The sequence below is a fragment of the Cannabis sativa genome, chromosome 1 (genome assembly GCF_029168945.1).
Source record: "Cannabis sativa cultivar Pink pepper isolate KNU-18-1 chromosome 1, ASM2916894v1, whole genome shotgun sequence".
NCBI lineage: Eukaryota > Viridiplantae > Streptophyta > Magnoliopsida > Rosales > Cannabaceae > Cannabis > Cannabis sativa.
Window position 1 is genome coordinate 9,908,824 of NC_083601.1, and position 17,894 is coordinate 9,926,717.

Below are 17,894 nucleotides of genomic sequence, written 5' to 3' on the forward strand. Positions count from 1 at the left end.
ATTAATTTTTAATATATCTATTATTTTTTGACGCGGTGATTAAAATCACACATGATTAACAAAGCAACAATCCATAATTGGCGGCGGCACCTCCTTGAACCAGGATAGCTCATCGTGTTTCTCAAGGGCATGTTTTGCTAAACCATGTGCTGCAGAATTCGCATCCTGAGCCACATAGGACAAAAATGCTCTCGAAAGTTTAGACAACAAAACTATGATATCCTCAAGTAGTATGCCCCGCTCATTAAAGAACACCCTTCCTTTGTTAATAGCTGTGACCAGAGACAACAAATTTGAAAACATCTCTTTAATTGGGATTCCGCATGAAAAAGCCCAATTAAGTCCAACCAAAAGTGTCAAGATCTCGGCTTGTAAAACTCAAATACTACCTGAAAACACAATGACAAGATATAAGTAAAAACTACAAACAGACCTCAACAGGAAAACACAACCCAAACTAAAGAAGAAAAACAAGAAAACAAAGAAAAAACAAAGAAGGAACTATCCAATAACCCTTTGGCTAGTGAAAGAAAACCTTAAAACTCAACACAAAACATTTTCCTCGAAAAGAAAACAGCATAAGGCATGACACATCAAAACCTGATACAAAAGTGCTCAACACTGTATAACCAATTGCTAACTAAACTTTCTAAAAACGCATATCCACATTATATAAAACAATAACAAATACTACTCAAACTTGCTAGAAAATATTTTAAAATCTTATACACATCAAAATATTTTCTTTAAAGTTACTCCAGTATCTAATCTTTGAGAGGTTAACAAAAAAATGACCTCACCCTTTTAGCAATTAAAATATAATAGTGTTTATGCTAGCTGAACTTGTAAATCAAGTCCTAATATTATTCAATCTTAAATCTACACCATGTAAATCGAGCCTAATGCTATCGAAAACTTAAAGCTTAAAAATTTAAAGGCTTATACAAATCGAGAAATGTGTGCCTTAAAGTTAAAGTACTATCTAACTTTTGATAGGCTTGCATAAAGTTGACCTCACCCTTTTATCTTCTGAAAAAAATAATAGTCCCTAAGCCGACTAAACTTGTATTATTCAATACCGCTACATCAACCATAAGTATTGTGTGGCTCTATTCTTCTTGAAAAATTCTAGGTAGAACTTCCAAACCATTCCTATTTCTTTGAAGACTAATGCTACTATGCTTGGCTCCATCACGAGCAGATACAATAGTTTCATAATAACTGGCAATCCAATTAACATTCTGTTGTGGTTGTCTTAATTGTTGACCATGAGTCATTTTATTTCTCTCTGTCCCTATGGCCCAAGCACTAATAATAATTTTTTTTTTCAAACAATTCCCTTTCTACCACCTCAGGTGCATATAGTAACACATTTTTAAGATTAACTACCTCTCTCACTTCATGTAGGAAATTAAAATCCAAAAGTATTTAAATTTCTTGTGCAAAGGGACACCAGAAAATTGCATGAGCATTGGACTCACCTCCAAACCACATAGCTCACATTAATTGTTAGAGACTATATTTCTTTTGTTCAACCCATTACGAGTAGGCAGGATTTCATGGAAACCTCTCCACGCAAAATGTAAAAAATTTCTGGGCATTTTTAAACCCCAGAATTGCTTCCACCATAATGAGAATACATCACTAGCTGAAGAGGATAATGATTTATCCAAAGTCATAGCAGTGTTATATCCACTTCCCACTGTATAATTACCATTACTGGTATAATGCCAAAACCATGAATCTTCATGATTGAATGGACTCAACGGTATAGAAAAAAATACATTATGCATCAAGGAGGTTGAATTGTTGTTGTACTACACAATAATTCCAACAACCAGTTGACCCAATAAGATCTGACACTCTTGCCACCTCATATGCAAGAGTTGAGCTAGGAAGAAAAGAAGGTGGTCTTGGCAACCAAGGGTCTCTAAATGTCCTTGTGTCTTTACTATTTTCTATACTCTGTCTAAGTCCCTTTAATAACAAATCTCTGCCCCATAAAATACCTTGCCAAGTTGGTGAAGGATATGATCCCTTATCTTCCTCTAGAATGTTAGTGAGTTTGAAATATAGTGCTTTCAAAACTTGAGCCAGTATTGATGAGGGATTCATTAAGATCCACCATGCCTATTTTGCCAAAAGAGCTTCATTATACTGACTAAAACGTTGAAAGCCTAATCCTCCGTCACTCTTTGGTTTACAAATCTTATGCCAAGCTCTCCAATGAATTTTATGTTTGTTGTCAACTGATCCCCACAGGTATCTTGCAATTAGTTTTTCAATCTCATCACCAATGCCCTTTGGAATTTTAAAAAACAAGACATTTGGTAGGTTGGCATTGCTTGGATAACAACTTTTACTAGCACTTCCTTACCCCCTTGTGAGAAAAGCTTTGCTTGATAATCATGTAGTTTTGCCCATTTTTTATCCTTTATTGGTTTGAAAATCTCTGTTTTGTTCTTCCCACCTATCATGGGTAAATCTAAATATTTTTCAATAGCTTTCGTAGTCTGCATATTTAAGGCTTTTGTAAACTGTATCTTCATTTCTTTCTTTGTATTTGACAAAAAACAAAGAATAGATTTATTGAAATTTATTATCTAAAATTTAGACCAAAAGCTTATCAAACTTATTAAACAATTAAAATATTCTATTAGAAGTAATAATCAACTAAAATTCCCATAACATTTTCTAAAAACTTTTAATATTTGTCCTAAGCACCTTGAATAAATTGTAAAAAATTTCTGGATTAAATGCACTGAACCCTCATTTACTTTATTCTTTTGGGTTTGAGAAACTATTAGATGAACATTTTCTTACTTTCTCAAAGCATCAAAGAGATTAATAAACTCTGTTGTTGGTTCCTTTGGGGGAATAATGGAACAAGAAGTAATTTGCATATATTATGAAATATCAGTATTATGTAATATTATAATTTAGGGAAAGAAAATAGAGAAGAGATGAGAATTTTCTGAGTGTTTTATTCCAATAGGTGATCTCCTATTTATACACATACAAGAGTCAAATATTAAGAAACTAAGAGAAAGAGAAACTAAGAAAAATGGAATGTTGATTACATTAATGGTAATAAATAATAGATTTGGACATCCACATAATTAATACTATTTATAACACTCCCCCTTGGATGTCCATAATAACTGCCTCATTAAAAACCTCGCCGAGAAAACCCAGTGGGACAAAACTCGGTCAAGGAAAAAAGAGTGCAGTATGAAATTACTCCCCCTCATTTTGGCATTCGTGGAGATCCTTTAATCGACGCATTCCAATCTTGTGAACCATCTTCTCAAAAGTTGATGTTGGTAATGACTTCGTGAATAAGTCTGCAAGATTATTGCTTGATCGAATTGGTTGAACATCGATATCACCATTTTCTTGAAGATTGTGTGTAAAGAAGATTTTTGGTGAAATATGTTTAGTTCTGTCTCCTTTAATGTACCCTCCTTTAAGTTGAGCGATGCAAGCAGCATTATCTTCATAGAGAATTGTTGGTACTTCTTTATTAGATGTTAATCCACATGTTCCTCGAATATGTTGTGTCATTGATCTTAACCAAACACATTCTCGACTTGCCTCGTGAATTGCAAGTATCTCAGCATGATTTGAGGAAGTAGCCACCAGAGTTTGCTTTGTTGATCGCCAGGATATAGCGGTGTCACGCAAGTGAACAAATAGCCGATTTGAGATACGCTTTATGTGGATGAGATAAATATCACACGCATGCGTAGCCAATAAGTTGTGACCCACAATTATTAGAATAGAATAATCCTTTATCAATAGTACCACTGGAGATAGCGGAGTATGTGCTTAATCCCTTTCAATGTCTATATGTTGGAGGCGAACTAAATCTTGCTAATAAATTGACGAGAAAGCTATATCAGGTCTTGTAAAATTAGCAAGATACATCAATGCTCCTATTGCACTAAGATATGGTACTTGGACCAAGGAGCTCTTCATGTTCTTCTCTAGGTCGAAAAGGATCTTTTTCTACATCAAGTGACCTAACTACCATTGGGCTACTCAATGGGTGTGATTTATCCATATAAAACCGTCTCAAAATCTTTTCAGTATAAGTTGACTGATGAATGAAAATTCCACATTTTAAATGCTCAATTTGTAGACCAAGACAAAATTTTGTTTTTCCTAAATCTTTCATTTCGAACTCTTTCTTTAGATATTCCACGGCTTCGAAAGTTTTTCGGGAGTTCCAATAATATTCAAATCATCAACGCATATACAACAATGATAACAAACTCGGGACTTGAACTTTTTATAAAAACACATGGGCAAATAGGATCATTTTTATATCCTTCTTTTAATACATATTCACTAAGTCGATTGTACCACATGCGTCACGATTGTTTTAATCCATACAATGATCTTTGTAATTTAATTGAGCACATTTCTCGATTGCTTGAATTATATGCATCGGGCATCTTAAATCCTTCGGGGATCTTCATGTAAATATCACTATCTAGTGATCCATATAAATAAGGTTGTGACTACATCCATTAATCGCATATCGAGTTTTTCACTCACGGACCAAGCTAACCAAATATCTTAATGTTATTGCATCCACCACGGGAGAATATGTCTCCTCATAATCAATACCGGCCTTTGAGAAAAACCTTGAGCTACAAGTCTTGCTTTGTATCTCACAACTTCATTTTTCTCATTTCTTTTACGTAAACATACCCATTTGTATCCAACGGGTTTCACACCTTCAGGTGTTTGGACTATAGGTCCAAATACTTTGCGTTTAGCAAGTGAATTCAATTCGCTTGAATTGCTTCTTTCCATTTTGGCCAATCTTTTCTATTTTGACATTCTTTGATAGATTTAGGTTCGAGATCCTCGTTTTCATTCATAATTTCTAGCTACATTATAAGCAAAAATATTGTCGACAATTACTTCGAGTCGGTTCCATTCTTTTCTTGTATTGACATAATTTATTGAGATTTCATTATTGCTAATATTTTCAGAATTTTCAGAATCTCTTGGGATTTGTTTATGTCAACATCTTCCTCGAAATTTTCGGCCTCTTCATTAGGGCCATCTTGATTATTTGCTCCCTTTCTTTTTCGAGGAATTTTATCTTTGGAGCAAGTGTGTCTACCACGTTTCAAACGTGCTTTAGAATCATTAATTAATTGTCCTTACGGGACTTCAATTCGAATTGGAGCATTTTCAGCTGGAATATGTGATTTTGTAATTTTCTTTGGGTCAGTGAATGCATTTGGTAATTGATTTGCAATATTTTGCAAATGAATTATTCTTTGAAGTTCAAGTTCACATTGATTTGTACGAGGATCAAATTGAGATAATGATTGTGCATTCCATATAATTTCTTTTTCAGTTTGTTTCTTTTCCCCTCCCACAAAAGGTTTGGGAAACTTGTCTCATCAAAATGACAATCGGCAAAACGTCTTGTAAATACATCTCCAGGTTGTGGGTTCGAGATATTTATTGATAGATGGAGATTCATACCCAAACATATATTCAGCCCTCCTTTGAGGACCCATCTTTGTTCGTTGTGGTGGAGCAATCGGAACATATCTTGTACAACCAAAGATTCTTAGATGGGAAATATTTGGCTCTGACCAAAAGCCAATTGTAGTGGGGAGAATTTGTGATATGATGTTGGCCCAATGCGTACAAGTGCGCATCATGTAAAATAACATGTCCCACGAAGCTATAATTGGGAGTTTTGTTCTCATAAGTAATGGTCTTGCGATTAATTGGAGGCGCTTAATAAATGATTACTAGACCATTTTGTGTATGTACATGAGCAACAGGATGTTCAACATTTATCCCTATTGACATACAATAATCATTAAAAGCCTGTGATGTAAATTCACCAGCATTATCAAGGCGGATTGTCTTGATTGCATAGTCTGGGAATTGTGCTCGTAATCGGATTATTTGAGCAAGCAATCTTGCAAATGCTACATTACGAGTAGATAATAAGCAAACATGTGACCATCTAGTTGATGCATCTATCAATACCATAAAATATCTGAATGGTCCACATGGTGGGAAAATAGGCCCACATATGTCGCCCTGAATTCGTTCAAGAAATCCAGGAGATTCAATTCCAACCTTTACCGGTGAGGGCTTAATGATTAACTTTCCTTGAGAACAAGCAGCACATGAGAGAACTCACTGGATAAAAGAATCTTTTGGTTCTTCAATGGATGACCATGTGAGTTCTCTATTATTCTACGCATCATAATTGAACCGGGATGGCCTAACCGGTCATGCCAAATAACAAATAAATTTTTTACCGGTTTGCGAACTTCTCGTTCACAATAACATGAGTTTCTATTGTACTTATACGTGTAATGTACAAACACGAAGACAAACCGAGGTAATTTTTCTATCATGCATTTTTTTCTTGAAACAATAGATGTAATGCAAAGATATTCAAAATTATTTTCATCTATTGTCTTAATATGATATCCATTACGACGTATATCTTTGAAACTCAACAGATTCCTTTTTGATTTGGTGGATAATAAGGCATCATCTATAATAATTTTTGTTCCTCTAGGCATCAATATAATGGCTCTTGAAGGCCTTCAATTAAATTTGCGATTACGATATTGTATTAACATTTGCCTTCATTCTTGATAAATTTGAAAAATATTTATCACTTCTGAGTATTGTATGAGTGGTTGCACTATCCACCAAACACATATCATCACCATTATTTGTAGAATCATGTATAGAATGACAAATGTCCATTACTTCATTAACAAAAAAAAACATAATAAGTTCAAAATATAAATGCTTAAATAATAAAAGTTCATTACATAAATATGCCAAATAAAATAAACACCTTAAAGTAAATAAATGATAATAATAAAAAAAAACATAACAAAGAAAAGTGACTAATTGTGGACATTCACATCTCCATTATCGATATTCATGTTGTTATTAATGAGATCTTCATTAAAAAAATCTGCAACATCTAAGTGCGTAATATCCAAAGGCTCTTTGAGAAAACCATCATCTTGATAGGCAAAATTTGCTTCTATTTTCTCCTTTCCTTTCACAAATGCTTGATAAAGATCAGCAAGGTGTTTTGCCGTACGACAGGCACGTGCCCAGTGTCCTTTTATTCCACATCTGGAACATAAATTTTCAGAATTTCTATGATTATTATTTTGAGGACCTTTTCCCTTGTTCTCAGTAGTTGTGCTTTTCATTGGAGTATATGAATTTTTATTTTGACCATTACGATGCCAAACATTGCTTCGACCGCGATCGCGACCACGACCGCGACTTTGATTATGGTCACGACCACGTCTATTACTTCGATTATGATCACGACTACGACTATGATTATGATTGTCAGCAATTGTAGCATTCACTTCAGGGAATGGAGCAGACCCAGTTGGGCGAGATTCATGATTTTTCATCAAAAGTTCATTATTATGCCCGGCCTACTTAGAAGACATGAAATCAATTACGAATATTTTTTAAAATTTCGCTCTCTATATTCTTCTTGCGGGGAGCACATTAGAGGCATGAAAAGTAGTATATGTTTTTTCTAACATTTCATAGTCAGTAACTTTTTCTCCACACAACATTAATTTAGAAGTGATATTAAACATTGCAGAGTTATAATCACTTACTGATTTAAAATCTTGCAACCTCGGGTGCAACCAATCATTCTTAGCCTTTGGCAATATGACAGTTTTTTGATGGTCATATCTTTCTTTCAAATTTTGCCAAAGCACAAGAGGATCTTTTACGGTTAAATATTCAGATTTTAACCCCTCATGGAGATGACGGCGAAGGAAAATCATAGCCTTGGTCTTATTTTGTTTTGTTTCAGTATTTTGATCTTTGATGGTGTCTCCAAGACCCATAGCATCTAAATGGATTTCAGCATCAAGAATCCATGACAAATAGTTTTTTTCTAGAAATATCAAGTGCCACAAAATCAAGTTTTGCAAGGTTTGTCATGGAGAAAACTATATCAATATAAAGTGTAAATTATTAGACATATACATAAATTTTGGAAAAAAAAATACAACAAAATATAGTACAATATAGAATAAGATAATAAGATTAAACAATTTAATATGATAAACAAATCAACACACATATATAATATATAAGCATCTATATAGATATATATAAGCATAGACATATATTGTATAAATATTAATTCATAAAAAAAATGGCTAACTCGAATGTGTTTCAGTCAGATGAGTATATATATACATATATATATATTTAGTGTATCATGACTTTGAAGCAATTCGAGGTCACATAACAAAAACATTGTCATACCTTGGTTAGAGGCTCGTGCTGATAACGTATTATGAAATATTAGTATTATGTAATATTATAATTTAGGGAAAGAAAATAGAGAAGAGATGAGAATTTTCTGAGTGTTTTATTCCAATAGGTGATCTCCTATTTATACACATACAAGAGTCAAATATTAAGAAAGAAAATTAATACTATTTATAACAGCATATGATTTCTTGGGAAAATTTTTGCCTTTCCAAAGTTTGTGGGGATCTTGGCTTTAAAGAAGGAACTAATTAGTGGAACCAGGTTTTGCTTGCAAAGTATATTTGGGAAATTAGTTCTAATAAAGAGGTCCTTTGGGTTAAATGGGTGAATCACACCTATTTAAAAGGAAAAGATAACTGGGGGTACCAGCTTAAAGCTGATACAAGCTGGTATTGGCGCAAATTATGCCTTTTAGACATATTTTTACTCAGCAAGACATTAGTGCAAGGGTCGGTGGAAAGTCTAAAACAAGCAAACTATACAACTCCTTGTTGAAGCAAGAAAAGATGAAGTATTATCAGTGTGTGTGGAACAGAATGAGCATGCCTAGGCATCAATTTATACTATGACAAGTTGTCAATAATAATCTTCTTACTAGAGACAATTTACTCAACTGCCACATCTTTATAGATTGTGACTTTGTTAGATTTGTGGTGCTTTTGAAGAAAGTCACAGTCACTTGTTTTTTGATTGCGTTTATTCTCAACAAGTAATTCATTTGATTAGTTCCTAGCTGGGCCGATCAGTTTGGCTGTTGAAAAACTCTGCTTGGCATGGCTGGCTCAAGGGTGTTAGGAAAGAGATCATGGAAGAGTTTATGGCTACTGTTTTTGCAGCAACTGTGTATCATATTTGGCGAACACTAGTATATATATAACAATTTTGTTTTTCAAGTGCATTATATAGTTAGAGAAATTAAAAAGGAGTCACTCTATGGAGTTCATATGTTATTGAATAGGAAGATGAAAGATTATGAGAAGAATTTTGCTGAATTTGAGATGTATGTAATCTGCTTCTGTGCTTGTGGATGTTGTTGGTTGTTTAGATTCGTTATAAAGTTATTGGTTGATTAATGAAAGATTTTTCTTGTTGACCAAAATAAATAAATTACTACTACAAATTCAAAAGAAAAATATAGAATTGAACTACTAGCACAAGTGATAAACATACTCCATATTTTTTTTAATCTTTTATTAGTCTAATAAGCACATTTTGAATGAAATTTAATATATGTATTGACATTAATGAACTTACTAACTTTTTTTTTTTGGGACAAGAACTCACTGACATTTTAAATCTATAATGTTATAGTAGTCATTGAGAAGTTTTATTTTTAAATTACATGAACAATTTTATGCACTTTTCTTCAAAATTAACATTATTTTTAAACTAATATTATAAATTTTAATAAAAAAAAATGGGGCTTTTGGTTCAAGGTGCCCACCCCTTGTGCCGGCACTGCTCTTAACCATACTATTTGTTTCAAAATAGAACAAAACTCAACTAGAGTCATAATTTGAGAAAAAAATAATTTATCCTAATAAATATTAGGACGAAAATATACTTTGATTGCATATATATATATATATAAAAAAAAAAGTGTTTTTTATGAGTACTGGATTTTTGTTTAGATAAGTCGTTATGGAGGGAGAGACAAAAAAAATAAATAAATAAAAACACAACCTGAGCAAACCTCCAAGTACAGCTTTGTTAGTTTCTATATTTTGCATAAAATAAAAGTACTGTTATTTTGGCATAAGGTGATCAATAGTACACTGATATAGCAATCTCTAATTAGTTAGCTGAAATCCAATATTTAAAATTTATTAGTGTCACTTTTTGTAGTGATTAGCACTTTGAGATGAGAAAATGACAAGAGGAAGGCATAAACTGATAGTCTCATAGTCATTTTCAAAGTAAGGCCTAATTTAGAAACTCAAGAAATTGCATACATATGGTGCCTGCTTTCAATTGTTGAGGTCGAAATCGCCTGCAGATCACATAGGTGTCGTTGATCACCTCAAACAGATGTTCCGCACGAAAGAAGGAGAACAAAATCAACCATGATTTTAGCAAATACTACTACTGTCTTGCTTTCATTTGGAGCCATATAAGCTTCTGTGATTAAACATGAGCGCACTGTGTCAAGAGAAGACAGAATGTTTTGACCTCTAACCTTTTTCATTGGATTCATATTAGTACCAATTCTTATAGGGTCATGATTCATTTTATTAGTACTAAAGGACCTTAGGAAATAATCAAATAAATAAATATAGAAAGTGTTTGGACATGCACCTAATCATTTCTATCTTTTGATCAAAACAAGAGCGCCCTTTCAAGTGCACTGACAAAAGATTCTATCAATTTCTGGAAACAACACATTCTTTCTTCATAGAAGGTTTCTTGGCTAAAAAAGCTGCAGCCTTCTTAGTTTATAATTGATTTCTTTGATTTAGTCAAAGGGAAAGTCTTCCGATTGAACAAAGAAAAGCCACAAAAGAGGGTGATTGATTCCTTTGGGAGCAACCTTAATTGAAAAAACATCAATATGATTTGGTTTATTCTCTGGAAAACTAGAAGCTTTAGGTCTCAAACTCCATCTGAAGCAACCAAACTCTTGATTGCTTAATCCTCTTTGGATTCTGAAATCAATGGATTTTCATGACAATACAAACTCCCAAGAATCTAAGCCATTATAAATAGAGATTGAAACCAACCATACTAAACAACATGATTTGAGTATATTTACTCCAACAATATTCCAAACTTCCTTCAATTTCAATAAAACTCCACTCTTAAACTAAAATCGATTATTTTCAATCTTCCATGGAGGAAGAATATGATCTATCAAAATCAATAAAAACTATTTCTAAAAGCATTGGCCATAACCAAGCTCCATTCACCCCAAATCTTATTCCAATTTGATAACATTTATGCTCTTTCTCCTCTACAATCAAAATACACACAATTCAGCCTTAATTATCATATTTAAACAAGTATTAACTCAAACCCTAACAACAAACAAACAACCAAAAGAGAAATCAAGAAGGCAAAATTTTCACATTGAAAACTATAATTAACAAAGGGAAAATAATTTCTTACATAAATCAAGATACAACATGATCTGTAGATAAATATACAAAAAGAAAGATGCACACATAATCCATCCAAGTCACGCACGTAGACAATCAGAAACGATCAGAGCTTCGACTCACTCACCTATTGCTTCGTCGGTGCAGATTTTCAACTATTTCCTTTTACGGAAATGGAGATTCATTTCTTGTTATCGTAATCAACGACTTCAGAATCAGTGACTGATCGCGAGTGCTGAACTATAGATCGTCCGATGGAATTGATCCAGTCCTCCTTCTCCTTCTCAGAATCGGCGATGAAGTACATGGTGTCAGTCCTGGTAGAGAGCTCGAAGGCGTTTTGCTTGTTGAGAACGTCTTCGGCTCCTTTGACGGTGAGACAGGAGGCCACTGGGATGATGCCACGTGGCTTGGAGGCGCGGGTGATGGTAGATTCCTTGAACCAGAAGAGCTTCCCTTGCTTGAGCACGAACCAGCGGCGTCGCCAGGTCTTGATGTACTCGCCTTGCTTGGTTAGCCAGCCAGTCCGCTCCGGGTCGGACCAGAACTCGACGCCGCCGTAGTCTTCAGGCTGATTTTCCCATTGTCCCATTGCGGCCCGCCAGAGGCTCGCCATCGTAGTAAATGGGTTTCTGGGTAATGATTGAGCAAAGACAGAGCAGAACAGCCTTGAATCGTAGGTCCCGTTGAAAAGGACAAAAATATTTATTAATATTAATATTGTTATAAAATAATATAGAATAAATAAAAAAAATGAAGAGAAGAGAGAAAAGAGAAAGATAAATAGAAGAATAAAATGAGAAAGTGGAAATATATGATTTGGACATCCATATATATAATATTTCATAATATTTTTTTGGATGTCCATAATATTGTCTCATTAAAAAAAATAATTGTCAAAAAGTCTACCAGGTTGAAAACTCGATCAAAAGGAAAAGAATATAGCGTGACATAACTCTTCTTTATTTAGACATTCGTGGAAATCTTCTAATCCACAAATTCTGATCTTATATGTCATTGAAGGAGTCTCAACGGCTAGAAGAGGTTGGTCTTCCAAGTTCTCACACTTTAGGGGGAAAGTTCCAAGATCAATCACCTTTGCTGCCCTCACTACCTTCTTGGCTTCTTCTACTTCAGCTAGTTGGAGAATCTGGTCCATCAGTTGTTTTATGTCTTCAATATCCAAAAAATCCATCACGGAGTTGTTGAGCTTCTAGATGGTGTGTAGAGAATACAAAAGCCTACTTTAATGCTTTTGATGTCCTAGCATCTTGGTTCTGCTTCTCTTGAGCCATTTTATGAATTCAGCCCTCCAGCTTCAAAGTCTTATTCTGGGATTCCTCACAAGCCTGAGCCAAAGTTTGTTTGGTAGAGCCCAATTCAGCTATAGTCTCATCAACCTTTTTGAGAGCCTCCTTCTTAGCCTCCTCTGCCTTGTGATGCAAATCTGAAGTTTCACTTTTCTCTTTAGAGTGGCTTCAGAAACAATTTTGTCATCCATGATTCGAGTTTGCTTGTTATATTCTTAAGATAGAAGGGTGTGCTTTTGTTCAGACTCTTTGAGGTTCAGCTTAGCTTGCTTCAAATCTGCCTCCAAGTCACTGATCCAAGAGAAAGGTTGTGTATATTCCTCCTTATATTTGTCTCCATGATCTCTCTCAGTCTTGGTCCCCTTCTTCTCATGAGACATATCCTTGTCAAGAGAATCATTTACTCGTTCCTTGATGATGGACTCCATTTTGGAATTAGCTTCAGCTAGAGCTCGGACAACATTGTCTCTCCACCATCAGGTTAATTTGTAAAAGGAATTGTGAATGAACCAGACAAATAAAATGGGCACATTTTTTGCCTTAGAAAATTTAAATAAAAGTTAACTTACAGTGTTGGCTTGGGTCCTCATAGTATCTACCATGTAGATGGGGTCCCCACTTGCCATCATTGCAAACCTATCAACCCTAAGCTTACAATTGGTGGTAGCTCTTTGGTCCAACAAATCAGATAGGAATGGAGCCAAATCTATCCCAACTCTAGGATGAAGTCTCTCTGTCATCTCTGCTCTATTAATAATGTTTGGAACAGGTTCATCCCACTTGTCGTAATCAGCAAACTCAGCATTACATCTGGTAGAAATGTTGCTAGCCAATTCTCTCGTCTCATCATACTCACTATCATGCCTCTTCAAGTAAAACTGATCGATGGCCTCCATATGTGCTCTTACCTCCTCCAGCATTGACGTGGGCCTAACTAGAAAATTAAAAAAAGGAGGAGGAGGCAAAGTCGTCTTCTCTCTAGAGAGCTGAGTGGAGGTGGCTGGAATGTTTTTGGATGTTGGGGGTGGTAGAAGTAGATCTTGATTATCCTTGGTTGTTAGAGTGCTCCCCCTGACTTGCATTTCACCCTCGCAGACATCAAATCCCTTCCGGGATTGAGACTCATTAGCTTGCCTCCTCGCAGTGGCCAACTGTTCCACTTTTTCCTTGGTCTCCACCCTCACCTCTTTGTGGGCCCCTCCATCTGCAGTTTCAGACTGCTTCCTGGGAACAAGGACTGTTCCATCACAATCAGAACTATCCTCCTTAACATGCTCCATCACTACTAGAAAAACGAGCTTTAGTGACCCACATGGGAGACTCTAAACCTATTCAGTGACCCTTCACTACGTGTCACTATTGTGGGTGATTAGAAAGACAGTATTTAGTGACCCTTCAGTGTGGGTCACTAAATCCTTTTAGAATCTCTCACCGCACGTCATTGTAAGCTTTTAAAGTCAGGCATTGTCCGACTATAAAAGTAGCAACAACATGCTAGAGGCATCACTATATCTTTTTTTTCTTTTTGTTTTTAATTTATTTTGTAGATATAGTGACCCACAAAAAAGGCCACTATATCAGGGTTTTTTCTTTTAAAAAAAAACATATATTCAATTAATTAACCAAATAATTAATTTTCATTAATCATAAATAATAATTTTTCTTTTCCATTAAAAGAATTTTTATAGCCTACAATTTATTTTTTAACAATGAGTAGAAATTTTTTTTGAATACAGAAACAAAATAGAAAAATATTCACTTAACATTTTCAACTAGCACTGAAGAAATCGAAAAAAGAAATCCACGTCCTAAAGACCTAAACATCACCGACATTCTTTGAGCCACGATGACTCCATCCATGGCCTTTGTGAACCCCTAAGCCACCCACTACCTCTGTCAACCTACAAAGAAAAAAAGAGATATACGTTTACTTATAAATCACAACCACTATTCATAGTTCTAACCAAAAATTAAAACTAAGTTCATATAAAAGCATGAAAATTCTGAACAATCATCAATTAAAATATATACATATACATATATATTTTTTAAACAAACAAAATAAACCTAAAAAAAATAAAATCCCTTCTACCTCTCTCCAGGGCTGGCCCAAGCATTGGGCAGCTAGGGTCATTGCACAAGGCCCCCATTTTTTTAAGGCCCAATTTTTTTTTTTTTTTGAAAAAAAAAGCATATGTTTTTTCTTTTTTTTTTCCTATTATTTATACATAAATAAAAAAAAAATTAATTGAAAATTTATGAAGCAATTTAAAAAAAAAAAAGCTACTGATAGAATTGTAGTTTTAATGTACATGGTTTTTTTTTTTTTAAAGGGCCCAATTTTAAAATTTCGCACAAGGCCCCCAAAATGCTTGGGCCGGCCCTGCCTCTGTCAACCACGAACCAAAAGCCTTTGTTAGACACCAAGCACTGTTGAACACGGACGTTAAGATCAAAGAGAGCTTTAACACTGCCATCTGCAAAGGAGAGAGAGAGAGAGAGAGAGAGAGAGAGAGAGAGAGAGAGAGAGAGAGAGAGAGAGAGAGAGAGAGAGAGAGAGAGAGACCGAGAAGCAAAGTAAAAAAAAGAGCACAAATCAAAGAAAAGAAAAAGCAGAACAAGTGTTTACCTTTAGGTTTGGGTTGTGGGGAACTCAAAATCTTCAAGGTATAACATCTGTATTTACCTTGCGGGTCAAGCTCATCAATAAAACATTAGTAAAATTAAAAAAATAAAACTAAATTAGTACTAAAAAGATAAAAATTTGAAACAACAAAATTAATACTAAAACTAAAAAGAAAAACTAAATTAGAATAAAATTTAATTTTTAATAATATTAACTAACAATCCCCGGCGAAGGCGCCAAAAACTTGTTGTGATATTTTGCACATGACATCATTATTCGACTTCATCAATGATATTGACTAATAAAGCACCAATGAATCCATATATTTCATCAAAACCATATTGTATCCTCTGCGAGCTACGAAAGGCTTCTCCCCAAGCTCATCATCCAAAGTTTTATGTTGTTGGTGCTAACTTTGGTACAATCTCATCGCTTGCCAAGCTTGAAGGCAAGTACAACAACAATTTTCAAGTTGTCTTGCATGACGCTTATTACGGGCGTCAACCGCTTGTTGATGTGGCGCTCAGGTAAGTTTTCTTTCCTTTTTCTTTAATGTCACATTGGGGACAATGTGTCACTTTAGCTTGAGTCTTTCAAGCCTACCATGAAATGATTATCCTTAGTTAACCCTCTTGAACCTAAACTTGTTTTGTTCTTCACCTATTGAACCGAAATTTGTATCCACACTGTTAATTTTGTCTTCACCATTTTATCAATGATATCATAAGCTATACAATTAGTTTGGGGGAGCAAAATACTTAGTGTGAGAGAGAGGATAGAAGGGAGAAAAACTTGCAAGATTGAGAAAAATAAAAGTATTTTGTAAACTCAATGTCACTGAAAAAATGAAAAAAACAAACACAAGAAAGTAAAATGTGATTGAAAAAAATATTCAAAGAAAAAGATTTCAGTGATGTTTGGAAATAAAGAAAAAAAAAGGAAAAAATCTTTTCTCAATCATGGTTAATGTGGGAACACTTTGGGATATTTGAAATTATAAGAAGCTTGTGGGTTCTTTTTGTGTGCTTATGATATCTTTAGCCAAAATTATTTTTCGATCTCCAAATATCTAAGCCATACATTCTAAACCTCAAAAAGCCCTATTGATTCCGAAAGGATGTTGTCAACATTAGTGGAGAGAGGTAAGCATGCAAGCTTATGAGCTATCGGGTTGTGGAATAATTGGAAAGAGTAAAACTATTATAACATTATTTCGATTGTGAAGTTATCTTATGTTTATGCATTGTTTGATAAATTGAGCATCTAAATTAATTGTTAGAGTTGGTGGAATTAAAATTCTAGTCTGCGCAAAGGAAGAAAACAAAACATGAGGCAACAGTATTGTGATTATCTGATAGCGTAGTTAGTAGTAATTATTTTTTATCTTACTCGAGGGCGAGTAAGAATCTACTTTGGGAGAATTTTGTTAGGTTATATTTAGCCTATGTCTCGGGTCTAATAGTTAAGCATTTTCTCGATTATTGTTTCCTTTTCGAGCGGTTTTACGTTTGATTTTCCTTGTTTCAGGTTCCCGGGGCGTTAGAGTTCAAATTCAGTCAATTGACGAAAAGATGGGACAAACTGGTGAAAAATTGGCCAAAGCTGCTCAATGGGAGTCAGTAGTCGCGACCAGCTTGAAGCCTAGTCGCAACCCTTTTATTTGGTCGCGACCTTGGGAGATTTGGCAGAAACTCGATTTTTCGAGTTTTGCCTGTGGTCGTGACCAGCCTTTAAGTGGGTCGCGACCAGGTACGGAAAATGTGATTTTTAACCTAATTCAGATTTTTTCCCAATTAGAAGCACACCTTTCATTCCTATATAAGAAACACGATACAGAAGGCCAAAGCAAGCAGAAATAGGCCTGAAAAGTGAATGAAAGAGGGGAGGAATTAATCTTGAAGACCCGGAGCGATATCATCATCTAGTTTTTTTCTTTTACCCTTATTTATCTTTTATGTCTAGTTTTGTTTCAGAATTAATCATGGATATTTATATTATTTTATGAGCTAAATTTCCCATTTAGGGAGGATGATGAATGTTGTTTAAAGTTTTGCCTAGTTGATGAATAATTGCCATTCCTCAATCTTGATTTGTGAAATTATCTATATTTGTGTTTAATTCCATGTGTAAGATTGATCACCTTCTACATGTTCTATGATCTCAATTCAAAATCTGAAAAGTGAGAATTGAGAATGCTAAAATTGGATAATTGAGGTTCTATGTGAAACGAGAGTATTTGCATGACCGATGTGACACTTAGATTATTACTTAATGTTATTACATGTTAGTTTAATTAAGAGATTAATTAGAGAACATGTGGTTTAGAACCTAAAAGATCTTAAAAGAGTTAGGTTAATTTATAATTTGTCATTTACATCAAGAACAAGATAGCAATTAGGCATTAACAATTGGGTAAATAAAAAACAGGATTCTCCTCCCTATCTTTTCATCTTGATTAATATTCACTTGTTTCTTTAAGTTTCTTGAATTACTTTTATTCTGATTAAATCTTGAAAATTATCGATTTGCCGAATA

At 34.4% G+C, this 17,894-nt stretch overlaps 1 protein-coding gene across 1 annotated transcript; it reads right to left on the bottom strand.

Moving 5' to 3' along the window:
- Positions 1-11,368: 11,368 nt before the first annotated feature.
- Positions 11,369-12,222, bottom strand: LOC115706145 (pleckstrin homology domain-containing protein 1). Its single transcript, XM_030633680.2, has one exon. It carries the CDS (start codon positions 12,037-12,039, stop codon positions 11,605-11,607), a length of 435 nt encoding a protein of 144 aa, XP_030489540.1. The 5' UTR covers positions 12,040-12,222; the 3' UTR covers positions 11,369-11,604.
- Between the last annotated feature and the right edge of the window lie 5,672 nt (positions 12,223-17,894).

What these genes read in the sequence shown, in the direction of transcription:
- LOC115706145 (XM_030633680.2), bottom strand. Translation starts at nt 12,039, where the DNA reads ATGGCGAGCCTCTGGCGGGCCGCAATGGGACAATGGGAAAATCAGCCT.